This window comes from Lathamus discolor, chromosome 3, assembly GCF_037157495.1.
Source record: "Lathamus discolor isolate bLatDis1 chromosome 3, bLatDis1.hap1, whole genome shotgun sequence".
NCBI classification, from domain to species: domain Eukaryota; kingdom Metazoa; phylum Chordata; class Aves; order Psittaciformes; family Psittacidae; genus Lathamus; species Lathamus discolor.
Genome location: NC_088886.1, coordinates 83595328 through 83622650, shown reverse-complemented (window position 1 = coordinate 83622650; position 27323 = coordinate 83595328). Strand labels below are relative to the sequence as shown.

The 27323-nt window shown below is 45.0% G+C and overlaps 2 protein-coding genes and 1 long non-coding RNA gene across 20 annotated transcripts in view; 1 reads left to right on the top strand and 2 right to left on the bottom strand.

Moving 5' to 3' along the window:
* ABI2 (abl interactor 2) overlaps positions 1 to 6008 on the top strand; it is a 66149-nt gene extending 60141 nt beyond the window's left edge. For all 14 annotated transcript variants that reach the window (XM_065670157.1, XM_065670148.1, XM_065670147.1 and 11 more), the window contains one exon: positions 4882 to 6008. In XM_065670157.1, coding sequence (XP_065526229.1) covers positions 4882 to 5057 — 176 coding nt within the window. In that variant the 3' untranslated portion in view covers positions 5058 to 6008. The remainder of the gene's footprint in view (positions 1 to 4881) is intronic.
* Positions 6009 to 10144: 4136 nt separating this feature from the next.
* On the bottom strand, positions 10145 to 16479 carry LOC136009832 (uncharacterized). The gene is made up of 2 exons (XR_010610674.1): positions 12982 to 16479; positions 10145 to 12859 (listed from the first exon to the last, which is right to left on the bottom strand). It is a non-coding gene; the product is annotated as an uncharacterized LOC136009832 (long non-coding RNA).
* A 238-nt stretch (positions 16480 to 16717) lies between these two features.
* Positions 16718 to 27323, bottom strand: part of RAPH1 (Ras association (RalGDS/AF-6) and pleckstrin homology domains 1) — an 87872-nt gene continuing 77266 nt past the window's right edge. For 3 of the 5 annotated variants that reach the window (XM_065670141.1, XM_065670140.1, XM_065670142.1), the window contains 4 exons: positions 26678 to 26776; positions 26167 to 26287; positions 24405 to 24547; positions 17810 to 20210 (listed from right to left, as the gene is read on the bottom strand). In XM_065670141.1, the coding sequence (XP_065526213.1) occupies positions 18249 to 20210; positions 24405 to 24547; positions 26167 to 26287; positions 26678 to 26776 (2325 nt within the window). In that variant the 3' untranslated portion in view covers positions 17810 to 18248. Of the gene's footprint in view, positions 17266 to 17809; positions 20211 to 21993; positions 24255 to 24404; positions 24548 to 26166; positions 26288 to 26677; positions 26777 to 27323 lie in introns of those variants that run through there. The other 2 variants (XR_010610673.1, XM_065670143.1) reach the window with 2 other exon arrangements.

Here is a 27323-nt window from a genome sequence, read left to right as displayed (position 1 = left end):
TGCAATGCTGCATCAGTGTGGGGCTGTGCTAAGCTAAAAAGTGTTGGGTCTGCATGGGACTGAGGTGTTGCTGCGGGGCTGCATCTAGATGTCTTCCAGTTCTGAAGCAGGTGTGTGGGAACATGCTGGAGTAAAACTCAGGTAAAATAAACTGAGTAGGTAAATGGCTTAGGGGTGCTTGAATATGAAAAAATCTATGGCCTGGTGTTCTCCTGTGAAACAGGGTCATGTACTTCTTAGTAAAGGGTGATAGAAAATCTGATATTGCAAAGCAGCTGGGCATCTCAGTGGAGTGACTGTTGAAAACATTCAGTTTGCATAAGGGAAAAAAATTCAAGAACGCCAGTGCAGGACTTGAGGGGAGGGAGGGGGAAATGAGATGGAAGAGGTCCTTTCTGCCAACTCCAGCCCAAAGGAAATATTACTATCCGTGAGGGAGATGGAGGAATATGTGGAAGGTTTTTTGTTACTCTCCCACCCTCTGTTTAGCTGGTGTGTTTAATGCAGGGAGTACACAAGCTCGGCTGAGATCAAGCTGAGACCATTTGTGAGATGCTTTATCTGTTGACTTCTCCACACCCCTGATTGACAGCAAGTGTCACTATCTTTGTTATGTTTCTGTTATTCCTGCTACCTGGCCCTTAGCAAATACTCAGTGGCACTCCAGCTAGGAGCGAAACACAAAAAAAGAGGACCCTGATGTGCACTGGTTGTTTATAGCAAATAATGCAAAGGCTGTGTGTGTGTCTGTGTGTGTGTGTGTGTTTGTGGGGAAGAGAAGCCATGAAATCATGTGGCATGTGGCGTGGGAAAACAACTGTCTGTTTGAAGAAATAATGACATGGGATAGCAAAACTGTAGTGGGAGTCTTTAAGGATAAGCTGAAGAAAGTAAGGCTTTTAGTCAAAACAGATTTCTGCAGAAAAGTGTAAGTATAGGAAACCAGAAATTCTCTCGTATTTTGCCCATGCGAAAACATAATTTTGACAGTATTTTGAAAACTAAATGACTGAAATATCTACAGGGTTGCTTTGTTCTGAGAAATACTTGTAAAATTAATAAAAACTTCTTTATACATTGTAAAATGCTTACAGTGTATGAAGAAGTTAAATAATAGTTTTACAGTCCCAGAAAAAATGAGAAACTGACATAAGACATAAGCATAGATTCTGTTCTAGTTACATTAATAGCTTTTCTTCCCTTCAGCCCATGCCTTGAGATTCGACTGCTTTGCTGGAGTTGGGAGAACAGTGCTTGGCTGTGATTTATTTTGTTATTTTTTTGGGGGGTAGCAGATAAGCTTGAAAGTTATTGAAAAGCCCTGTGCTAAAAGAGGATGTTCATACTGTCCTGGGCTCAGCGGTAGCAGTCATTTTTTCTCCTTAGTAGCTGGTGGAGCGCTGTGTTTTTGACTTTTGGCCTTTGAACAGAGCTGATAACGCTGATGTTTTTAGTTGTTGCTCAGTAATGTTTACTCTGACCAAGGAGTTCGTGAGCCTCATGCTCTGCCAGAGAGGAGGGGAAGCCGTGAGGAATCAGAGACAGGACACCTGACCCAAACTAGCCAAAGGGGTATTCCATGCCACAGCACGTCATGCCCAGGATGTAAACTGGGGGCAGTTACCCGGAAGGGCAAGTTCACTGCTGGGTCGGGCTGGGTATCGGTGGGTGGTATTATATTCTCTTCTCTTGTTATTTCCTTCATCATCATCATTATTATTATTACTGGTGGTAGCAGCAGTGGTTTGTGTTACACCTTAGTTACTGGACTGTTCTTACCTCAACCCCTGGGAGTTACATTCTTTCGATTCTGCTCCCCATCCCTCCGGGAGCGGGAGAAGGAATGGAGGGGGAGTGAGTGAACAAGCTGCGTGGCTGAGCTTAAATCACAATACATTGAATCATAGAAGAGTTAAGGTTGGAAAGGACCTTAAGATCATCTAGTTCCAACCCCCCTGCCATGGGCAGGGACACCTTACACTAAACCATGTCTCAAAGAATGTCTATACTTAACCTGACGTGGACTAATAATGCATTATCTTCAGCAAATTAATTATTCCTATAGCAACTCCTGAAGTTCCAGTAAAAAGTATTCTATGCCACATGATTCAAAGTAGACAAAACTGATGGCAATCGCTGGTCAGACACTATTACCCCCAGTAAGTAGAGTAGCAATTCCTAGGATTTGTGCTTATTCTTTTGGTATGGCTGCTCACTTAAATAAGTTCATATGAAAGCATTTCTAATGGGATTAGTGCAGATAACCTTTGCAGAACTGAGAATGTAGAAGCTGGGACACCAAGGAGGTGTCAAATACAGGGGGTTGCTATACATCAAGATGGGATTCAGTGTGATCCTGTTCTGTAAGTGGGTCATGCGTTGTAGGAGGTGTATTTAACATTAAGACATGCTCTAACCTACAGTTAAGGAAGAAGTGAATAGCAGATCTATTTTGAACAGATGGAGAAACTCTTAGGTAGGATACAGTTACTGGCGACGTTGAACTTGAGGGCACTAACACATGGCTATAATAAAAACAGCCAACCTGCAGTATCCAGGGAAACACATGGCAGTTTTCCATTGAGCTCTCTGTCTGGGTCTGTGTCATGATGAGGTAAGAAAATGTCCCAGCTTTGCAAATCAAAAAACAAGAAATGGGTATCCAGAAGAAAAAAATGCCTTTGTGCCAAATAGAGAAGGTGTGTGGTCACATCTACTGGGTTTCTGTTGGATTATCAGTCTGGGCTATGTTTATGGTCAGTTTGATGTAAATGGGGTTCAGCCAAACTGTGTAATTGCTGAAGAACCAAAGATCACCGATTGGAAGAACATACACCTAAAGGAGTAATTCTGGTTTCCATATGTACATTGAAACATGTTCAGATAGAAACTACCTGGGTTTCTATCTGAACATGTTTCAGATAGAAAAGAGGTCCTGGCTCAGTCTCACAGGGAACGGTGCTACCTCCTGAGTCAGTATTGCTGCTTTGTGTCTCATCCGGAGCCTTTATTGCAGTACTGGCCTGGGCTCCTGGTAACCGAATGGTACATGACAAGCTCACAACTTGAACTGGTGGGACTACAGACAGAATGATTCAACAGTCTTTTAGAGAGGGAAATGTCAGTATAAAAGTAACATGCAGGAGAAAGCAATGGTGATGTAAAAACAAAACCAGGCTTCAGGTAATTTTATAAGAGACTTAACAAGAAGCAAATTCTAATCACAAAATTAGAAAAGAGGATTTCCTACTTGTGATTGTGAAATAGATCATTCAGTATGAGAAGGGACTAGAGTACACTCAAACATGAGAAACAAGGGAAGTGTAAGTTACCATGATCCTTGGATTATTATTATCAAAAGACATAAGAACAGCACAGTGACTGTAGGAAAAAGTGTTTTTAAATGAGAATATAGTTCATAGAAGGCAGGTAAAAAGAAATTTTGGAGGACTTTAATTGTATCTTGTGTTTGTGCAGTGACTTTTGGTTCTCAAGCTGAAATTTTATGAATTCCTGCTTTTGTGTTTTGTTTCCTTAGAATGGTCTGTCTAAAACTAGTTGACTGCACAACGGTGTTGGCGTGAGCATAGAACTAGCAACATGTGTTCTTTAAATATGCTCTGGTCAAATGATACAAATCTCCTGTTTGGGAGATCTGTTACAAAATACAAGAAATCTCTATAGATACTGAGTCTCCACTGGCACTGATTTGGATGTTTTACTTGATAATCTTTTCAGGATCTGGGTTTCCCTAGTCAATACTTGTATTGATTCCTTTGGCCCCTCAAAAGGAAATGACCTCTTTTCTTTTGAACAGCATGATGAGTTTAGTAGGACTCTTGGACACCGTGCTCATGAACACATGCTGTTAATTTTTTTTCTCCTTGCTTTTGTTCAGAGTATCTTCCCTTCTATCCTCAGTAGAAGATCTTTAGGATCTCTGTCCAACATCCATTTTCTTTCAGTGACAGCATTGCGTGTTTCATTGCCAAATGCTCAAAGCAGTGACCCATGCTATTTGTTAAAGTATTCAGAGTCCGGCATAGCTGATTTTCTGTATGAACACATAATTGGTAGGACTGAGAATGGAAAAACATACTGAGTTGATGTCTATTTCCTGCCATTTCAGGACAATGATCTCTTTAATATTTGCCAGTGCTTTGTCCAATTTCTTTGACTTTACTGACAGCTTTTGTGCCTTCAGTAAAATATTGTGCAGCTGTAAGAAAATTGTCCTGTGATACAGTAGGCATACATTTTCTTTCAGAGAACCACCTTACTTCCTAGTTCCTAACTGGGAGCCACCTTGGCACTGTATACTGTGGGAGTGACTTCTAGTTACTGGGACTGCACGTAGGCATTTTACAGATTTAAATGTGGCATTATCTAAGGTAGATGGAAGTCTGAGACATTAGCCTTGGCTCACACTTACTGTGATCTGAAAAGAGCTCTTACTGTTCCTCCTCTTCCTTGTTTTCCTGCTGATTGGTAGTTGTGCAGGGATCTGGTTTAGCACATATATCTAATACATGAACTCTGAAATAGCCGTCATAGCCACGGGGAGTTACAGCAGCCCTTTGTATCATTCCTCACCAAGAGCTTTTTGTGTATTTGTAAACTTTTTCTCGGTTGGGTCTGGAAATAGTAAGAATAGAAGAGTTAAGAGTGGTCCTGATTCATGTGCTTCAAAGCATGAGCTCTTATAAAAGGGGTTGGAGGAAGCTGATGCTCTCAGCAGGTTATTCTGCACACACAGAGGTGAGGCAGTGCAGCTCGCTGAGGTTGCCTTGAATGTGGGGAACTTTGTATGAGGCAGGGTGGTTTTTTTTTTCCTTCTCCTCCCTGTACCTCTCCTAACAGTCACACTCTGTTCTTTCCTAGTGGTGGCAATCTATGACTACACAAAGGACAAAGAAGATGAGCTGTCATTTCAAGAAGGTGCCATTATTTATGTCATCAAGAAAAATGACGACGGCTGGTATGAGGGGGTCATGAATGGCGTGACGGGGCTCTTCCCAGGGAACTATGTGGAGTCGATCATGCATTACTCGGAGTGAAGACTAGAGGACAGAACACTGCATCTCCTGCTGCAGGAGCTGTCAGGGCTTCCCAGATCTTCACCAGCCTCTGGGGCCCCATCCAGTCTAACTGAATGAAGGATAACTGTAACAACCACTCTTCCCCCTTCTTCCCATCCTCCCCCTTTATAAACCAATAGTTATTTGAGTTGTTTGAACAAATGGCTCTTCCAGCTGCCAGCAGAGGCTATCCTGAACCATCTGACGCTGAATTAAGCTGGCACATTCAGATGTAACAAACTCGTTGATTATAGCTGATATTTCACTGAATTTCTGACTTCTTCTGACAGGCTTTGGGATATGTCTTGGAATCCTGTGTGTCCTTGTGGTACTACCCTTGGCAGCAGTGCCTGGCGCTTGGGATGTACTGGATGTTTGTGGTGAAGGGTTACCAGCCAGTGGACATCCCTCCTGTTCCTATGCTATGCTCCCATGCAGCTGGAAGAAGTCATGTGCTAGCAAACTGGAATTTTACACAGAGGCGTTCCTGTAACTGACTTCCAGATAGCTGGTTACATCTTTAGCATAAACTTCTGCAGCTGCTCTGCACACGTAGGCTGACACAAGGGCACACAGAGCTGGCTTTCATTTACTCACCTTTCAGTTTAGACAATTAAAATGGCTGCAGCCCAGAGGACCCCCACCCCCATTTCCTCATCTTTTGAATGCCACCAGTTTGTTTTGTGTTCTGCACTGATGTAAGTGTGCTCCTCTCCACAGTGACCTACTTGCCATGGGTGCTGCTGGTTTAAACAGAACTCACAGACGCCGTTGATGGTGAATGCAAAACAAAGTTTACAGGTTCTCCTGGGGTCTGAGGATAAACTCTAGGGGCTGTGATCTAAGGCTCAAGTCTACTCGCACCTGCTTGCACTAGCGAAACTTACCCCTGACTTTAGTCTTATGCACAATACAATCTTAAAAATCCAATCAGGTATTGTAAATTGGCTGTTTTGTACTTGATGACTAGATTTGCATATGTACTGTGAGAGCCCTGTGCAGAGGCAGGACAAACGGCAGTTGTCGTCTTCATGTCTGTTGCCAAAATCTCTTCAGTGGAAGCAAAAAGGGCTGTTGTGTGTACTGGTTTCCCATGGAAATCCAAGCAGTAACTAGTAGTAGTCCTAGCTCTTCCCCTAGCCCTCTCCATTGTCTGTTACAAAGAAATAGGTATTCTGAGCTGACTGGTGGATCTGGGTGGAGTTATTACCGGCTGAAGGCTCTGTAGCCCCTTGTGTTGCTAGTTTGCTTTTTAACCTAGTCTCAGTTAAAAATGCTGCTCAGTGATTCTGCCCAGCAGATCAGCGTAAAGTGATGGCTGCACTAGTCTGCCCTCAGGAAGGACCAAATGTTATCTTTGGGTAAATGTCATGCATTAATAGAGTGAGCTGGGTAAATCTCATTGCAGTCCTGTTAGCCTACAAATTGAGCTGATCCCTGCACCGCCAGTCTCCTGGGCCAGGGCATCTTCCTGAACAACTTCTGTCACCTGGCCGAGTTCCAGCTGGTACCAGCAGTAGCTCCCCAAAGGCGCAACAGTGCTGCAGCTGTCTTCTGAGGCCTGTGTGTAGAACGGAGCAGTGCACAAGAGAGCACCAAGGCTGGGTTTGTGACAGTTTTGGCAAGGATACAGGAAATTGATCCAGTGCCCTTGTTAGGTGATCAGCGCAGTATCAGGGTGGAGGTATAGGTTTGGTGCATACCTGGGCGGGGAGGCACCATAGCTGCTTGAGGAAGAAAGAGGAAACAAACACGTGAGGTGTGTTTGTATGGATGGACATGGATGAATGTGATCACCCCTGTGAGCTTGTGGAAGAGTATGTTAACTCCTGTGACAGTGCATATGGAACTAGTTTGGTTGAAGCCTACAGCAGGTACAAGTTTGAAGAAACTGGTACAAAGATAGAAGTTACTTCCTCCCCCTTTCAATCCACTACCTGCTTCTCTGAAAACCTGTGACTTGCAGCAAGACTAGCAGAAGCAGCTATGGTTCCTTTCCTCACTCCATTGTTTCTCTGGGAGCAAGCCTGGAAACAGGTTGTCAGTCACTGGAATGACTGTTTCTAGTGTCATAGGGCAGGCCTACACATTTTGCATGGGGAAGCAGTGCTCTCAGCCCAGGTGATGGAACAGCAGTATTTCACAAGCCTTTGGTGCTCACAGGGTGGCTGTGTTTTCCAGGACTATCAATGCTTTCCTCCTTTCTCTTGCCCTGGGTATGTCTGTGGTGAATGCAACTGAGCACCATGCTCTTTAAGTTAGGGCAGCTTAGAGCTAAATGAGCTAAATGAGCTGAACCTCTCTCCCTGTGCACACATGCTCCACCTAGGAGGTCATGCATTGTTGAAATGTGTCTTTAACTAGGTCTGTGTAAGAAAGAGCATGTGCTTGAACGCTTCTGATGGGTGGGTGGGTGGGTGGGTATAGTGTGTACCTCCTCTGTGTGTGACACACTCCCATGTCCTTGTTCTTCAGTCAGGCAGTTGTTCATCTTGCAAGTTTTCGGTGTTGTGAGAGCAGAGCTGTGTGAACTCTGGGAAGTACTGAGCCCTTGCCAGAGCACAGCACGGAAGATGAGGCTGCAAAACCTTGAGAGTGGAATGTGTGAAGCTCCTTAAGGAACTGGCCTTGGTCTGAGGGCCCAGGGGTTAGTCGGGTCCCTGCTGATAGCAATGGAATTGTTTATGCTGCAAGAGTTGCTGTGGATGGAATTTTTAGGTCACCTCCTGCTGGTTTTATGCTTTATTATGCAGTACTAATGTAAAGAAATTTGTTGAAGTTTATGCATAGTTTTTATTTTGTACAGGTTTTAATTCTGTGGGTTGTTTGGGGATGATGTGATGTAATGGTCTTAGACCAGGCCAAGGTAAACAGGCTGTGTATATTACTGTTACATAGATTGCATGCTAGTAAAGTCAGAGTCGTGTTTCCAGTTTTGTCCCTTGTACTTCTCCTTCTCTGAAACCTTCTTTGCCCCACTCCTTTTTATTTTACATGCTTACTTTAAAAAGGGGGTGGAGAAGGAAGATGGGAACACCTCAGTATTTCAGATAGGTGCACATCTCTTCACTGAGTTCTGCTGCCACAGCTGAATGTGTTCAGCATCACAGGCTGTTGATCAGCAGTGTGTACGCATGAGAGAGGTGGGGGAAGGAGACATTCCAGAATAGCCCAAAGAATGCTGTATGGCCAAAATGAGTATGTTTCTCCTTTGAGAGAGCTGCCTTAGCCCAGCCAGTTATTTTTATTGTGCACAGAATTCAGTCAGCACCCTCTAGTGGTCAGTCTTGCCTTGGTTTGCTGTATTCGAGATTCTTTCCTTGCTGGGACCAGCGCTATTAACAGCTGCCTCTCCACCACGTGCCTGTGCTAGAGGAGGTCCTACGAGTCTGACCCTGTCTAGTGCTGAAGCAGGTTATGTTGGTGCCTTCCTTCCAGCCTCAGAGACATGGCTGAGGTGGCATGTGTTACACCACATTATTTTGGGTTTTTTTTTACCTTTCTGTGATAGCTTCATGTTGTTTCACTGATGCAGCAGAGGGCTGAGAGGAGCAGAACAGGCAAGCAGCAAATTTTGTGCTTGAGCATCTTGGTGGTGTGACCATGCCCATGGACTGGAGTAGGCACCAGAGCTGAAGCTATGCCTGAAGACTTGCTGGCCTGACTGGTGAGAATGAAGAGCCATTGCTCTCACTGTTGGACAAGAGGTGCAGCAGGGCGCCAAGGTAGCTGGCAGAGCAGGGTAGTGTTACCAGGAGGCTGACCGTGTTGCTGTGACTCAGGTTGTCTTTGTGGTTAGTAGAGTTGGATGTTCCTGAATGTGGCTGGAGATTGCTGCTGGTTTGAACCGCAGCTGCCCACAGTGCCAGTGGTCTGTGGCAGTGTGGCTTATTAGTGGATGCCAGGAAGCCTTAGATTCAGCTAGTTCTTGTTAGAGCTCACAGCTCCTGAGCATTTACGTGCTGTGCTCCTGTGGGTTCTTGGTGACAGCCAAAGTTGACATTTGCAGTAATGCAGTGTCTGAAAAGTGGTACTTTTATCTAGGGTGTTTCAGTTGATCATGAAAAGCGAAGCAGCAGCAGGACTGATGCTCCTCTTCTGGCAGAGGGTAGGCTGCCTGCCTGGTGTGTATGTACATATTGTTGACCAGAGGTGGGAATGAGCTTCTTTGCTAGAAATGAGCTCTGTTACGTTGCTGGGCTTTAGGCATAAATCAAAAGCAGAATTTTAATGTTTTCCTTTCCAGAAAGGATGTGACTTCATGTGAATTAGCAAACTGGGAGCATTTACAGGGCTTCTCCTCCCAGGGGTGGAACAGGAGGACATCATGTGAAACAGGTGCCATTTGTATTGTCTTGCAGGGCAACTTGTTGGAAGCTGCTAGAGGATGCTGTTGGAAAGACCATAGTGCTGTGACTTCTACTGGGAGCAGTACTTGCATTTAGAGTATAAAGTCACTTGTTGAGCACTGCAGCATTTCGGGAAGCATTACAAAGCCCATGTAGAAACTTCAATTTTCCTATGTTGACAACAGTGGCAGTGAGAAAAGTACAGCACTTGCATTCACTAAGGCAAGTATTTACAACCCTGATCTCTAGAGAAGATGGTAGTGTAAACTGAGCACTGGCAGGCAGATAAAGAGCTACGGCTCATGGGGCACCACTTCCAATAATTTGCTGTGCTTACAGGTACATTCACATTTTCCACCTTTTGGCATCTCGAGTATTAGGCACTGCCACAGCTTGTGGGTAAAATGGTACTACCCAGAAGTCAGAATGGTGCATGAATGGAACAGTTTGTAGTTGGTTTTTTTCTTTCCCCAGTAGCTGAAGTCAGTGTGTAGTAACAGTCCTGCTGCTCTACTTCTGATTTTGAAACTGCAAGAATAGTGGGACACCCACCTCATATCCATGGGACAGATGCTGAAAGCTAGATGCAGCCAAGGTTTGCCAACTGCTGTTACAAAGAATAATTCACAGACCATGGCGTTTCATTCAGAAAAACACCCATGGGTTTTGTGCAATGTCCTGCCCGCACAGGAAGTGTTTTTTTTCTTTGGTACTCTATAAACATACAAATTTTATTAGCACCTTTGCTTTATTACAAGATATGTTACAAAAAGGTCAGCAGCAGCCTGTTGTCCAGAGGTAAGCTTACACCCAGCATCCTGCTGACCACCACCGTGGGGACTGCTGAAAGGTGCAGTACATTTGTTCGGTTTCTCTTAAAACCACAGAAGAATCCAACCACTATTGACTAATAAGGAAGAACTGTGTACAAATTCATTTCCATTACAGCGCCTTGGTAAAGTGCTGACATGTCTGAGATTTTTTTGTAAAGAACAAGTGCTTCTTTTCACATTTGAAAAAGTGTCTTTTGCAACTTGCATGGACAAGTAGTTTCTATGAATTCTCTGGAAATGTCAGTGTCTAACATGGATTTTGTCCATGTGTTTTTTTCTGAAAGCAGATAACCCCCCCATGCCCCCTCTTTGGTTTGCAGTCAGAGGAGAAGCACGCTGTGCTTTTGCTTTGGCACTGTTGATGCAGTGTCTGAATGCAGAGCCCACTGTAAATGACCAAGCCTGCAGGACTCTGGGGAGCTGTATGCCACCAGTAATGTTTTATTGTGTGTGCCATTTGAATCACCTTCCAGTGAGTGGAAAACCCGATTTTTAAATTTTTTTAATTGTACTTGGAATTAACTGTTGCCGTGTACTAAACCCTCTTGTTACGAGCCCTAAATAAAAAGAACAAAGCACACACTATGTGTTCTGTGAGCATGCCACTGCTGAGTCACGATCCTTGTCTTTGGCTACAGGCTTTTGAACACAGCAAGGCCAGAGACAGTTGCTTGTATATGCAGGAGCCCTGTCCCAGGGGAGCTACAAGCACAGCACTTACTTCCCACAGCAAAGGTATGAGCACTGGCATCCAGCCTGCTGCCTTCAGCAGCTCCTCCCTCCGCTTCTGTATGACTACTCATTTCCTGTCATCACCACTAATGTAACACCACCAGTCCCTGGTGTAAAAGCTGGTGAGTGATGCAGGGCCAGCATACAAGTGTACCCCAGGAGGAGGTGAACACAGCCAAATCCCTTACAGTGGACCCGGGAGGGGAGCTGCAGCAGCACTTACCAGCCATCAGCTGTTCTTGCATGAGCGGAGCATGAACTCTCTCATGAGAGAGAACAAGAGCAAGAACAGGACTCTGCATGCCTGAGGGAGGAGGCAAATGGAAAAGGTGAGCCTTCAGACCAGGTCTTCTTTTGACCTGTGACTGGTGTGCACCATGTTACTGGTACAGCCAGCTCTGACCCATGGGAAAGAGCTATGCAAAGGAACAATAAAAAGTAATTTTGTTGAGAGTGAGCATATAAATTGGTAACCTGCAGGCCATCAGGTACCTGATCCCTACAGAGGGGAACCAGTGATGCCCTGAGAACACAGTATGGGTTCTGCACTCATGAGAAAGGAAAATGGCAAAACAGAGGATTAAACCAGATTATTAAATTTAACTACATCTTTATTGGATTGTGCATATTCCATTATAATGATCTATATTGGGTACTCTATAATGTAGTATTTCTTCTGTCCTCTCCCATGCTTAAAAAAGTATATTTATACATATATTTATATATATTTATAATATGGCAAAGCTCCCCCCAACCTGAAGCTATCAGTCTAAAAGAGCTTTGATTTTTTCTTTTTGGAAAGGGAAGAAGAGGGGAGGCAATCCCACTGAAAGATAAAATGTGCAATTTTCTTTTTAAAGCAGTAAACATGAATGTATTTACAGCACTCAGCACAAGTTTGCTGCACAGACAAATCATCATTGCAGTGACACTTCTTCTTACATTTGCATCCCCCATATTATACAGAACATCATCAGCAGCTGCTAATAGTGTAATCCATAAACCAGACTGCTGCTCCAGTTAATTTTGGGTCCACCACAGTCCACTAGAAAGGAAACCTAAGATCTGCCATTACAACTTTCGACACAGCATTCAGTTTTCCTTTTAGAAGTACAAGCTTTATGGTGCTGCACCAAATCAGCAGCTGGGAGCCTTGGGCACAGGTTTGTTTGCTAAACTTAACTTCCCTTTGTCCCTGCCTGGCAGGTGGATACCCACTTGCCAGTGCTAGTTAAAGGCAAGAGATAGATACACAACAGCCAACAGTGGCATCCCTGTTCTCCTGCCGAACAGCAGCTCTTCAGTCCTGGCAGAGGCTGGTGCAAGCACATCTGAGTACCTGGAATTTAGCTTTGAATGCATCTTTGGCATCTTGGGAAAGGTGGGAGGAAACCATTTTCCACTGTGGGGAACAGCTGGTTCAATTCCCAAGTCTCTTAAAATACATGTCACCTTTGAGCATTTAAATGAGGGGGTATGCATTCCAAAATCTGTTACTGAAGCTCCTTCTCACTCATTTCCCTCACTAAGTCTCTGCCACAAGGGATGGTGCATACAGCACTAGTTCCTGTTCCTCCTGTTCATCTGATTAATTTCTCTTTCTAGCTCCCTTCACCACAGATAAACACACTTCTGATGACCAGATTGCTCCTACTCAGCACCTAGAGCACCAAATAGCCATCAAATGCATCAAGTGCAAATCAATTACATTGTTAGGGATACACACGTGTTGTCACCCCATTTGCAGTTTAGTGTTTGTTTGAAACTTTTCAAGATTGGACAGCCTGTGACTCACTGGATCACGGAGTTCAGAGTGCACTGACCCCCGCAATGTAACACTGGTTTTGTCAGTCTTCACGGGCATTTTCTTAATTGAAGAAGAAAAATAATTCAGAAAGAAAAAGTACTCAACTTTAGACAAACTTACTATTCCAACATACAAGCTTAAAGCCCACCAGCACATTACAGAAACATCTAAGAGAAACTAACCCTTGTAGTGTTAAATCCGCTCTGGTTTGGAGTCCGTCCTGATTGACTGTGCAAGGGAATGCAAAGCCAGGAGCCACAGATGGGCTGTGGGAAAACATCTCACTCAAAGACGATTCCCGTCACGTCCAAATGAGGAGTGCTGTTTGAACAAGTACGTAACCTACACCTTAACAGTGAAAAAAGGAAGAAACAAAACAAGTTCACATGTTCTGGCTGCATCGTCACTACCTTCTGTCAGGAATTTATAGTGCTTTCCTGCAGTACAACTGATTTCAACATGATTCCATATCTGACGTGATACTCGCAGTAAGACCCATATAATTTTATTTTGAATAAGAAACAAATTTACCTGCAATGATACCAACTGAAGTAAAACAATTTAGTTCTATGCAGTATTCTGTCACAACCAGATTTCTCTTTTGCCCTTCTGTTGCTGAAATGGCACTTTTGGTTCCTTTAAGCTGTGGGAAAAAAGTAATTTTAACTGGGAGGAAAACTGGCCGCACTGTCTCTGGGCCAATTTATCTGGTTGCTTAAGGGCACAGAAAGAAGAAATAAGAAAACATTTCAATGTGCAAGTCCAGAACAGTAAATCTTAAAATGCACTTGAAAAAACTGCTCCCTCTCCCATCAGACCTGAAGCCAAAGGGATCCAGGAACCTTTGCTTAGTTTCCCTGATGTGTCAGCCACTGTCGCTCTGCAGGAAACTGTTCAGGAGAGAAGCTCTTTGGCTCTTTGAGGTCATGCACCAAGTTGAGCAAGCAGTGGTGGTTTGCCGCAGGAGCTTTCCTCTTCCACAGAAAACAGCAGATTATTTTGTTGTGAGACTTGTGCCTTATCTCCTCCCTCAGCCACAGGTTTTGAAAGACTAAACAGAACCCCAGCACATCCACCTCAACCATGGTACCTGGGGTTTGTATAGAACCAGACTTCTTTGGGGTTTGTTAAATAGTTTCTCTTATAAGCTTAGTGCTGCTGCAAGAGCCTTGTTTTCCCCTTCCAAAGCAACTCCCCAAGACCTGAAGTACAGTCAGAAGTGTCCGAGAAGACTGGCTCCCTGCTTTGTACACCTGCGCTGCAGGCACAGAAACCTGCCAGAACAGGAGGCACCCTGCTGCATGGCAGAGAGGAAATGAGCACCAAATCTGTTCCAGATTAATGAACACAGCTGTATGCTCTCAGCTGCCCCCGTGGCAGCAGGGCTTTCCCCAACACCCCGACCTTAACAAGCATCAAAGGCCACATGCTTCATCATGTAACACAACAACAGCTGTACGATCTCAGTATTTTAGGATCAAAGCATCTGCTACCTTTATGTCCAGAGTATGAAAGCTCAGCTCTCACATGTTCATTTTAACAGTGCCAATAGGAAGCGGGAAGCCTCTTGCAGTGTGTGTGAGATCTGGTCCCTCAGTTTTCTGATTTAAATAAATATAATGGTGCAATTGTGAGACCAGTGCACACAGGGGAAAAATAACTTACTTGCAAATAAGGCATAAATATTTACTGTCACAAAAGCAGTAAACACACTGGAAAAGCAAGTCACAATGAGGGGTCTCATAAGCTGAAAAGGCAGCCAGGTTGCCAAAATTTCAGTGCTCAGCTGAGAGCACTGTATTTCTGTACCATTACTGGCTTAGGAAGCAAGATGCAACAAGAAGCAATACAGGGTGCCACCTTTGCTGATGCTTGTTATTTTTGCTGCAGACTTAAGAAAGAGTTAAACTTCTCTCTCCCAGCAAGCTGTGCAGCAGCCTGCAGTAGTCACATGGATTCACTGTCTAGGGAGAGATACTGGGTGATGAACTTGGGCACAGGAAAATGAGAACAAAGCTCAAATGCCTTTGAAGAAATTGCACTCGAAACATTGCTCTGCTGAGTTCAAAGCCCAGAGGTACCCACACTGAATGAACAAAAGCAAAAGGGCTGGAACTAACACACACCAGTGGAGCTGTCCTGGGGGAAAGGAAAAACAGATGGTGCAAGCAGGATTCCCTGGCTGCTCTCATCCGGAAGCACGCTGCATCAGCCCGGGTGCCCCTTGCCAGAGAATGCGGGCACTCACCTATCCTGGGTAACAGCTGGGGAGTTTCAGCTCCAGCTCTGCACCTCTGCCTCCACGGGTGGGTGTGAGCCCTGGAGCTGTGTACAGCACAAAGCAGCAGGAGGACCAGTGTTGAAAATTACAGCACCATCAACTGCAGTGTAGCTCAGCAACCTTCCTGGGGAGCTGCTCGCCAGCTACACTGAGCGTGCTTAGATCAACAATGCAAATGCTTTTAAGGACACTTTATAAGCACAAAAATAGTAGAAACAAAACTTTGTGAACAATTCGAAAGATACAAAAAAGTGCCTTTCCATAGCAGTGCTTAAAAAATGCACACAATGCTATATATACTCTTATTGCTCAAAAAAACTAGTCTGAAATAGTAAAACGATTTCCAGAGGTGCTGAACCAGATTTGTAAAAAATCATGAGACATCAGCAGAGACAGCACCATTCATTTATCTCTTTTCAAGATGCACTTATTTAAAACTCTATAGTTATAGCTGGGTCATTTTTACCCTCTGATTAGCAAAGCTTTTTCCTATTCATTCACAAAGACATTATTTTACTATTTGGAGTTTTTAAAAAAACACTTATTAAAACAACAACAACAAAAAAAAAAAAAAAAAAAGCATGAGGGATGCTGTCACATTATTTCTTAAGTCTATCAGCCTGAATAATGACAGATAAGTTTACATCTTTTGTACGCACTTGAGGATACTGTCAAGTCAAGCTGCTTTCATTGTTTCAATCTTTGGGGGAAGGAAAACACTTGAAACTTGTTTTTGGAGAAAAAGTAAACCAGCAGAGAAATCATTCGCCATCTGAGCCCTGACAGTGTCCCCATGCTGACGAGGGAAGTTGTAACAACCAAAGATGGAGCAGGTACAGTCCAAGCATTTTAGTTACTTTACAAAGGTTGTGTACCACTACCCTGTAATGAACATGCATGGTACATAAGACCACTTACGTCAACTATGCTACCTTATAGCAACGTCCGGATAGGTGGGTAAGACTATAAGATCAGAAACTACTCAAGTATAAGAAAAAGGGCTCTAGCACTTGGTCTGGTGATTGGCTGTGCATTGGTGGCAAACAAAACCCAAAGCAAATACAACAGTCTATTTCCTACTCATATGGGCCCTTAACTTATTAGCATGTTATTGCCTCTCAAGGTTGTGTTTTTTCTAGTCTTCTCCCTTGACTGCTACAAGCGCAGCTTTGTAAGTAACAGATTTATGCATTTGTTGCAGTCTCCGGCGGGTCTAAGAAAAGAATGAGAATTGCCACTGTGCTGGCCTTGGGGGAGTTGGTTGATGAGAAAATGAACATGAGCCGGCTTCAGTGTGCGCTCGCAGCCCAGAAAGCCAACCGTATCCTGGGCTGCATCAAAAGGAGTGTGACCAGCAGGTCGAAGGAGGTGATCCTGCCCCTCTACTCTGCTCTCGTGAGACCTCACCTGGAGTATTGTGTGCAGTTCTGGTGTCCTCAACATAAAAAGGACATGGAACTGCTGGAACAAGTCCAGAGGAGGGCCACGAGGATGATCAGGGGACTGGAGCACCTCCCGTATGAAGACAGGCTGAGGAAGTTGGGGCTGTTCAGCCTGGAGAAGAGAAGGCTGCGTGGAGACCTCATAGCCCCCTTCCAGTATCTGAAGGGGGCCTATAGGGATGCTGGGGAGGGACTCTTTGTCAGGGACTGTAGTGACAGGACAAGGGGTAACGGGTTAAAACTTAAACAGGGGAAGTTTAGATTGGATATAAGGAAGAAATTCTTTACTGTGAGGGTGGTGAGGCACTGGAATGGGTTGCCCAGGGAGGTTGTGAGTGCTCCGTCCCTGGCGGTGTTCAAGGCCAGGCTGGACAGAGCCTTGGGTGACATGGTTTAGTGCGAGGCATCCCTGCCCATGGCAGGGGGTTTGAAACTAGATGATCTTAAGGTCCTTTCCAACCCCAACTATTCTATGAAATGACTACTCCCCAGTCTCTGAAGGGGAAATTTCCTGACAATTTCTCATGAATTACAAAAACTTTCTTTAAATGTTTCCACAAACTTGCTTTGTAGATACCCACCAGGCACAGACAAGGTGAGACTGCACGCAGCGTACGCTTGTGCAAGTACATAACGCTCTACACAAACCTACCTTTTTGTTCACGGAAAGAATTACATGTACAAGCGATGTATCGGCGCGTGTCAGCCTTGCGGGTCAGCCTCGATTGCAGGAGTCCTGGCAGCTTTCAGAAGGGGTTAACACAAATGTATTTATCTATCTTGAGCCACAGAAAGAAGTGATGAAGCCTACTAGAAAGTTAGAATGCATAATGGATTGGAATAATACAGGTTTATCCTATTTACTGCATGGACTAATAACTTTGAAATGATTTGTAGCAGTGTATATTTTTTAAACTATTTGGAAGGGAGGGGGAGGCTCTTTATAGTATAAATATATTTCACTCCAGCCCACTATATATAAAATCTCTTTTCCTCCTCAGAACATACTCATTTTCAGTAGTATTATGACCAGAATGTTTTGGTATGTTGCATCTGTACTTTTCAATCAATGGACAATGTACAGTTACTAGCAGAACACTTCAGCTCTGCACCATTTACCCACCACAAACTGCCAAGAGGTTTGTGGGCTGTTTTTTGTTTGTTTTCCTTGCTTTCTTTAAAGTGCCCCCTACACATCTTCATCTTTGTGGCAGTATGTGACTAGTTACAGAGTCCGATTCCAGATAATATAGTGACTGAAACAATAAATACGGTTCTACAAAAACATTCTGGTTATCTTCTGTAATTGCGACGAAATATATCACAATATATTATATACCTACACTTATAATACATGCACAAACATGTCTCACGTGGACAGACACTACAAAAAATTATCTCCCCCCCTCCCCTAAATGCAGAAAATGTAAGAAAATGAGGGTTTGGTCCAATCTGTATGAAGGGCAACAGAAAATGAAAGGGTAAATTAATGCTTCTCTACCCACCTTTCCCAATCAGATAATCGACACCCCAAGCCCCCAGCTTTTTTGGCCTAGCCGTGAAAGGGGAATGTCTTTACATGTAGCCTTAGCTACAGTTTGAGATCACCTCTTTTGATGGGGCTGTCATCTACATCCCCACATCCTCTCCAAGTGCGCAAGATCACAGGTCGGCCGATCACGGAGCGGCCCACAAGTCACGGAGAGCACCGGCCCTGGGGAGGTGGTTACCAGTCTCGCGACAGCTTGGTGTTCTGATCCCTTTTGGGAGGCGCAGGGGGTGGCCCCCTCCGTAATGTTGCATAGCCGGATAAATGACCGCCCCCAAAGCTGCTTGTCTTCTGCTGGTCTGCCAGCAGCTCCGGTGGAGGTGGAGGCAGGGCCATGTCGTCCATGGTGGCCGTGGGCTCTGTTCTGGACATCCGTGCAGAGGAGAGGGAGCCGTGCCGGGTGATGGATTTCCGCTGCAGCGTCCGGTTGAGGTCTGCCAGGAATCCCGGCTGAACGCTAAGGCTGGACTTGGGTGAAGTGGGCACCTGAGGGGCAGCTGATCCCGGTGGCTCTGCAACCTCCGCTTGCGTCAGTCGAGTGCTGTCATTCCGCTTGGGGCGTGTGGGTGGTGGGGCCTTTTTCACGGGTGGTTTTGACCACGCCTGAGGCTGGGGATTGACAACGGCGACTTTTGGGGAGGTGCTGCCTGAAAACACGGATGGGATCTCCACTGGGGGCGGAGGAAGATCTATTTCAGGTGGTGGCGGTGGAAAGTCTGAATCGGATGGTGGCGAAGGGAATTCAACCACAGGTTCCTTCTCAGACACACTCGGAGCGGGAGCCTTGGCTGGGATCCCTCCTTGCGGAAGGACGATGGGCAGGCCCACCCCAGAAAGGTTGAGCTTTCCTGGCTTTGGAGGGGCTGCAGGAGGCAATGACTCCTTGGAAGGAGACCCTGATGGCTCTGGTGGGTGTGCAAATTTGCTGACAAGGCGGTCCACTGAAGGTCTCTTGGACTCATGGTACTCAGCGGAGCTGGTGGACTTGATGCTGGAGTTTCGCTGAGGTGTTGGAGGTGGTTTCTTCCCTCCAGGGCTTGATGTCTTGCTGGTCTTTTTGACTGGAGACCCTGATCTGTCAGGGGGGGGAGAACCTGCAGAGGAAGCTGGGGAAGGAGGTGGAGGAGGAAACACTAAGCTGCTCTCTGGTGGAGGAGGTGGGAAATCTGGTGAGGGAGCGGAAGCAGGCTGCCATTTGGGCTTTGCCTTCACTGCTGGAGGCGACTGCGGAGCCACACTCAGCGGAAGGGGTTTTAGAGGCTGGGGCTCGGTGGCAGGTGGGGCGGGAGGAGGTGGGAACTGGCTAACTATCTGCTTCACCACGGATGGCACCGGGGACTGAGGGGATGGAGGAGGCTTCATCGAGAAACTCTGCTGCTTTGGGAATGTAGGGGGAGGAGTAGGGCCAGGAGGGGCTGGGGGCAGTGGTGGCACCTGGGGAGAGGTGACACTTGGTTGTTTCTTTATTGCAAGGGGCAAGGGAGCTGGCACGGGGGGGGTGACATGTGTGACCCCCGGTGACGCTGCCTTCCCACTAGGCTGCGGCGGGAGAGCTGCCATGACAGGCTTTGGGGGTGCCTGCGGTAGTGGCGGGGCAGGCACGGGCGGTGGCGGCGGTGGCAGCGAGGAGGTGGCAGCGGCCTGGCTTCCGCTCGGTTGAACCTGATGGATTTTGGGCGGTGGCGGTGGCGGTGTGAACTGTGGCACAGAGGGGGCACAAGGTGCCGGCTTCAGCTGCGCCATGGCGGAGCCCGGAGTGGGAGGCGGTGGCGGAGGCGGAGGGGGCGGCATGACCCCGTTGGGGGGCACAGGGATGTGAGGCTTCCCCGCGGGCGGGGGGCCCTGCAGCGCCGCGGGAGGCTTGGCGAACGGCCCGCCGTGCTGGGCGGCGTTCTGCAGCCTCGTGATGGTGCTGTACTTGACAAACAGCGTGGCGGCAGAGCCCGCCGACGGGGCCGCCTGGCTGGGCAGGGGCGGCGGGGGCGGAGGGGGGGGCGGCGGGGGCGGCGGAGGAGGGGGGGGCGGCGGGGGCAGCGGGGGGGAGGGCTGCGAGGCTGTGTAGGGAGTCACCGCTTTGGTCTGGGGGGGCACAGCGGGTGCAGCAGGCATGAAGGGCCGGCCTGCGGGCTCCGTTCGGGCCTGTCGGGAAGGGGGTTTTAGTGGAAGTGGAGGGAGAAAAAGAAACAGAGAGAGAGGGAGGGAGGGAGGGAGACAAAGAGATTATAAAGTCAAGGTCTAAATGTGCCTGTCATTAAAAATTAAGTGGCAGATTACAGCATGCAGGAAGTATTAGCAACACAATGCAGCAAGAGACTTCCACGCACTGACAAGCCTGGACCATGCAGTCTGAACAGGGAGGCAGGAAGAGGAGCTGGCAAAACAATCCGTGGAGACAGGTTCAAGCGAGGCTGAATGTCAGCGAGAAGACACACCAGCCTTGTCGCTTCTGTGGGCAGGCAGCTGTACCCGGTGGGCATCTGTAGTGACCCAACAGAGCATTGCCAAGAGTGCCGCAGGCCATGACAGAGGACATCAGGCAGAGCATGAGACTCTGCAGACATCTACTCAGCTCACTAGGGCTGGAGTTAAACCACGCATGGCCTCCGGGGCACCTGTCACGCCTTTAGGCGGTTAGCTCAGGCCTGACACTGCTCAGTGTTAACGAAAGGCAGAAATGCTCAACTGCTCTAACACGCATGAGGAGCAAGCTCTACACCGGAATACTACTGAGATCCTTCCACTCCACATGCTCTGGTATCTAAGACTGGCAAGGAAAATAGTAGGAAAAAGAGGGACAACTGAGGCTTCCTGGGAAAATTTCACCAGAAGGAAATGCTTAAAGATCTGCAGAAGAAAGTTAGCTTAGGAAAGAAAAGCTACATGTGCAAATATTATGGTAAGAGAAAACGAAAGAAAAGATGGGTAAAAGCTGACTAAGGGGAAGGAGCAATGGGAAAGCAGCAGGCAATGTTTAGTCTACTCATTGGGTTTTGCTCAAGTTAAACTGTTCCTCTAGAATTGTAAACCTACATTCTTATTAAAAATCAAAAAGATAATGGCATTACTTAAGCATAAAACATTATCCTAATACAAAGTGGTTTGGCTACAAGCCAAGTTGTGAATTTCACAGTGCACAGCATAGAAACATGCATTAGAAATGCAACACCAACATGGCAGCTGACCGCACGGGGTACCTATACTTCATTAGAAGACACTTTGCCACAAGTTAGCCCAGTTATGCTCATCTGCACTGTATGAGCAGGTTTGCACATTGCTTTCTTCTAAACACAGGTGCACAAAGTCTCTATATGTGCAGAACACCACCAAAAGGGTTAGAGTCAGAAACAGCAAACGGTGATTTACAACACACATGGGGTGTGCCTCTACCTGTCACCTTAGGTCTGGAAGGCAAGAGTATAACAGTTCTGGAGCTAAATCAAGGTGTTCACATAACAAAACAGGAGAGAAATCTTGTTCTCTTGCAAGTGTTAGTCTGTAAATTACCATTCTCCCAATCACCCAGGTTAATGAAGTTTCAAGTAGCACCACCTGACCTTAAATGTGCCCTGTATAAGGCACCATGGGTGTGCTGAGCTTCACTTTTGACACCTGAGACAGCAAAAGGCAACAGGAAAAATAAAAGCGCATAAAACAGAGAGGGAGACCAAGGCATAACAGAACAGCTATCCCTGAACGAGAAGCTTGGAGAATCTGGAATTTGTCACTTAAAGCACACACAATGAGCACACGTTTTGATGCCTGTTGTAGCATCCCATTTGAAATAACTTGTTCAAAATCTAACAAGCAAAAATGAGACAAATTGAGATCTTCACTGCCCAACTGCAAAGAACGAACAGATGAATAAAGTATTCTTTGGACAAACAGCAATCTTTCAAAATGTGAATGGACAGATTACCCACACTTTGGGAAACATGGATTTTTTAATCTTAGAAATACTTGAAACAGAGAGGAATTTTCCTCATAACCCATTGTGGACAGTGATTTTCACAGTGAGCAAATTAAACCCTCAGGATAGGGAAAAGAATGCTGCGCATCTCAGGAGGGGGAGAACCCCCCCATCTCCACAGGATGAAATCAAATTTCCACAACCAGAAACATATTCAGTGATACTCTGTGTATTGAACCACCTTGGAAAAGATCATTCTCCTTGTTCTTCCTTGTAACTATGTGATGCCCTGCTGTGTATCTTGAAAAATTACTTATTGCGTAACTACCATGCACATTTTCGTGGCTATCTGGAACTCTCAGAAATGCTGTAAAAAGAAAAGTGTCCGTTTTTAAAAATAACAGCTATGCTTTTTTTCTGCTGTTTTTGCTAAGAACACAAGCTTTTGCAGCAGCCTGTCCATACGAACTTCTTAAGCCAGCTTTGTCACCAAAGCACTGTGCAGTCAATACCTCTGAAACAACTGTTTGGACACTAACCTGCCTAACCCAGCATGTCTCAGTACAACTACTTCTTAATGTAAATTACAGGTTTTTTTCCCACACTGTTGTTTCCTTTCCTGCCACACAGGCTCACATTTCCCACTGCCAGTCTGATTTATTTGCTATTTAAGTTCCTTGGGCCTGGCCTGTACAGCATAAAAAAAGCATGTACCGTGGTTTCACTGAAGGTAATTTTGTCACCAGTTTACTCAGAATTTTTTAACGTGGCTTCAAACTGTAATTTTACAAGGTTCACTTCATCTGGATTCTTTAGAAGTGTCAGGACAATCCAGTCATCTGCTCTGCACAAGGAAAAGGACTTTTTTTTTTTGGATCTGTGCACAGAAAGGAATTCAGATGAATGAAATCTTGCCGCATGGATGGCCCTCAGCAGGGAGCAGTGTGAATAGTTCATTTTAAAAGTGGCTTTAATCAGATAACAGAAAAATTCCTGCAGTCGATTTAAATGAGCAGTTGCCAGCAGCACTATGGACTTGGTAAGAACAACAGTGACGCCATGGTGGCAAACTGCAAACTCTTCCCTAAAAGCTCACAGAGGATGTAGCAGCAGGATTTTCATACAGAACCCAAAACTTTAGGAAACAATAACATTCTCACAGCAGTTCTCTTTCACCTCTGTCAGGTACATGCCAAAACAGGCTCAAGTGCCCCATCTTTTACATCTAACCCACCCCTACAGAAATGATGCACGCTGTACACATACAAGCAGCCATCTGCTGATGAACATGCACCAGGTGTTGTGCTCATGCAGTAGAAAATTTGGATCACCATTTCACAAATGACATTCCTAGGCCAAGGACTATATTACTATTAGAATTAGACAATTTCCAAGCCAGCAGGCACTGCAGAAAAGTTATCAGTCCCAAAGAATGCAGCCAGGTCAGTTTTCACATTGTGCCAGATGTGCTTTCTTATTTAAAAATCTGATGTTCTGTCTTATTTTTAGCTATTTATCTGGTTCACCCATGGTTTCAGCTTTAAAAAGCTTGCTTCTCTAGCTTGAACCTGGGGTCCGGGGAAGGTTCAAAATTGACAGGAGTAAAGATAGCTTCTCATAGTGTCCTGACAATGTACTTCCACTCAAAACTGCTGCAGTTAATACTGACATCATGGCTGTTCAGGAACCTGGAAATTCCTTCAACTGTCTGACAACAAACCGGTGTAAGTGGCAACTGTGCTGTTTGGAAGCATTCCCTAGGAACTACACCAGTCAACTACCACAGAAAAGACAGAAAACTAACCAAACCACAACAGACCTGAGCCTCAGGCTTCAATGGGTTAAAATCTTTTGTAACTCACTACCAGCAACAGGAGATAACAAATCTGTGTCAGTCCACAATTACTGTCAATTTTACTGCTTTTGCTTTGACCATATCTGCAGTCACTGTTTCCATTTTCACTGAATACAACAGAAAACATTCAAGTAAAAACTACCAGAGTACTTCTTAAATAGATACACCTGCCTTCAGCTCTCAGTTATTCACATCTTCACAATGGAAAGATGTGGCTAGTTAACTGGAGAAGGATTTTAGTGAAAGAATTTCATCCAACTTGTTAACAACTGATCTTTTTATTTTGTCTTTATTCAACATTAGTTAATAGGATTCTATGGGATGGGCTGTATCATGCTTTCAAAGAACAGAGGGCTTCTGTGCACACAAATAAAAGCAAGAACAGGAGTTTCCAAGGCTAAATTCCCTGAAACAGTGATTCCTGAAAAAAAACAATTATATGGCAGTGTATGCCAATAACAAAGAGTAAAAAAAGAGAAGAAATCCCACACAAGACAGAGGTACAAGAGGTATCACTCTGTCCCGTACGTTTTGTTGGGTGTTGGTTCTCAAACTAAAGTCTTCTTGTTACCTTGCTGGATTCCTCCAGTTGAGTGCCTCGTTTCCAGGCCTCAGAGAACATGGAGCTGACAATACTTTGGGAACGGACATGTCCAGCTGGCTGGGTGTCAGAAACTCCACTGTCAGACTGATTAGAATGATTTGATTGAGATTCTGTTTAGAAAAAGTTAAGAAACAGTTAGCATATGTTTCTGAATACAAGAGTAAAGCCAGTGTGCTTATAATGCAACTCTGTGTGACATTTATTGGTCATGCTTGTTAAGTATGTTGTAACTACTGTATAAAGTCTAGCTCACATCCAGGCTGCTGCGGTCCAGAAAACAAAACGAGCAACAGCATCCTGGTACTAACCAAATCTGAAGCTCTACAAAGATGACAGGGTGTCAGATATGCTGCAAAGTGAGAACACACTGCAGTTTTATAGGTTCTGAAACACCCAAGAGCTCCTGCACTTTGGGAAAAGCCCCATTTCATGCAATGCATGCAGCCTGCTCTCTTCAGCACCGCTTCCAGCACAACCTGAGAAACAGACACTGGACATAGGCTGACAGCAGGCAAACTATGCTAGGCAAGGCAGTAGTCTGCTTCTGACTGTCCCATTCCTCAAGGGAAGAGAAGGAATAATGAGCATCCTGTAACTAGCAAACACAGATGATGCTCTGCATCCACAGGGTATCTTGAAAAGACAGCAGCAGCCACTGCCAGACTGATTTTTTTCCAGCCTGGCAGCTGCTTTCTGTGTAGTACCAAGGGTAAGAAAGCATCTAGGCACAGGCTGGACTGCAGCTCTGGCAGAACACGCATGGCTGGTTGGCTGTGGCTCAGCTCCCCACAGGAGAGACTTTACCAGAAAAACATCCAGCCTGGATGGAGAAATTGTCAGTAACTGAGAAATTACTGCTACACCTGGCAGGCTTTGCCACACAGCTGAAAAGATAGAGTACCTTCAGTTAGGCTGAATTTGCTTAGCTCATTCTCACAGGCTACTTTCTCAACCTTTCCAATTCAGTAGCATTGCTTCCTGACCTGTATCTGCAATGGACACAACACTTTCATACAATAGCCGGTTTTCAACAATGAAACTTGCCCTGAGGGTTGAGAATAACCTGGCCAAGTGTCAGTCAGCTCTGAACACTGAAATGAGACTATATAAACCTTCATTAATTTGGAAACTGTTACGGGCTGTGAAAAAAAACCCAGTCCCAGTCCTGCTGAAAGGTAAACGGGAGCTGCCAGCGCACACAGATTGACATAGGAACAGAAACAGTGTTTTCAAAGTTTGTCTCTAAAGAGATTATTTGGATCTTTGCCTTTGGGCTGGGACTATTATTTTCCAATTTTGAATATTCCAGTTAACAAAAGCAGTTCCAGAGCTATACACACACATTCTGTGTATCATTAAAACATACATTTGCTTTCTTTTTCTCAAATAGGTGAAGATGGAGACATCAGGAATTTGAGGAAGTTTCCTCTTCTCAGTGTCAGAAAAAGTCTTTTTTGGAGGTGAACAAGGAAGTACTGTATGTTTCTCAATACACACACCACTGCAACCAATATAAGGGGGCTTTATATATATATAAAAATATTTTTATATATATATATAAAAATAAAATGTAAAGTCTGTGTTTTAGACTAAACAGTAAGACTTTTAGCGTAAAAGACTTTGGAGAAACAGTCCACTTCCTGCAACAGTCTCTCCTACGGTCTCTAGATAGGGGATGATAAAAAAAGGTAATTAAATCTTTCTATTATGAGACAGATCACATTATTACCTGGCAAACTAGATGAGCTGGAGCCTGACTTGATGCTGGAGCTAGACAAGGAAGTCCAGTCATACGCCGATTCTGTTCTCTTCAGCGCTTCCTGATAGTTCATGTATAGTTGCTTCCCATACTATGTAAAATGACAAACAAATTTAACAACTGTACATAGGCTGTGTACCCTTTCAGACTGCTGAGCTCCACGTCTGGCTTCTCTATCCCACCATTTTTATCCCCCCAGAAACAACATGCTCTTTGTTAAGGAGCTGAGGCAACATTAATTTTTTATTAGTGAATTGCTGAAAGAAAGAAACAAACTGGTTTGTTTCTCCTAGACTAAACCAATGAATAAACCAAGCCAACCTGTGGATCTTAGAAATCAATTCTGCTTTCCACTTCTCTTCTCCCATTAGCCTTCTTTTTAAAATCTGTGAGGGAGCTGGCTAAAATCTAGTTATGATGTCTGTTAGAACTCATGAGAACAACTCATGAGAACAGCATAAGACTGCCTAGAGGAGGTTACCTTAGCAATGCGGATGCCATTGATCCATTGGTGTAGAGTTCTTACATCATCGCAGCAAAGATACTTGATATACTGGGATTTCTTTTGGATCTGAGGATGCTGCAAAAAAATCATTAATCCTCATCAACATTTTAACAGCTAGGAATGAAAGGAAAGCCATTTATCTGTTGAAGTCTATACAGACAAACTTAATGCTGGAAGCTCTTCAACACTAGTCTGTATTTGAGCCTACTTAAAAATGTTTGAGAGTGTTTCAGAAGGTGGCAGTGGGTATTGCTTCACATACAGACTGGCAGTGTGCACCGATTTCAGGTTTGAAACACTAAGAAAAGGTGAATCAGTATTTTAGTGCTGTAACTTCTATCTACTAAAAGTCTTCCGTACCTGTAAGGCTCTTCAGAAATCATTACACTCTCAAGCACAGTGGTCAGAACAGTATCAGCTTGTAAAAACCTTTCCTAAACACAAGCAAGATGCTGCCGAAGCATAAAGAGTTGTCTCCTTTCACTGGTCTATGGATTAACTCACCACCTGAAAGAGACAACTGACATTTCACCTGGTTTACTCTGTTTGGTCAGCAAGTCTGATAAAGTAATTCACTCTTAACCTGTACAAATGATGTGGATAGAAAGTGACATGTCAGCAG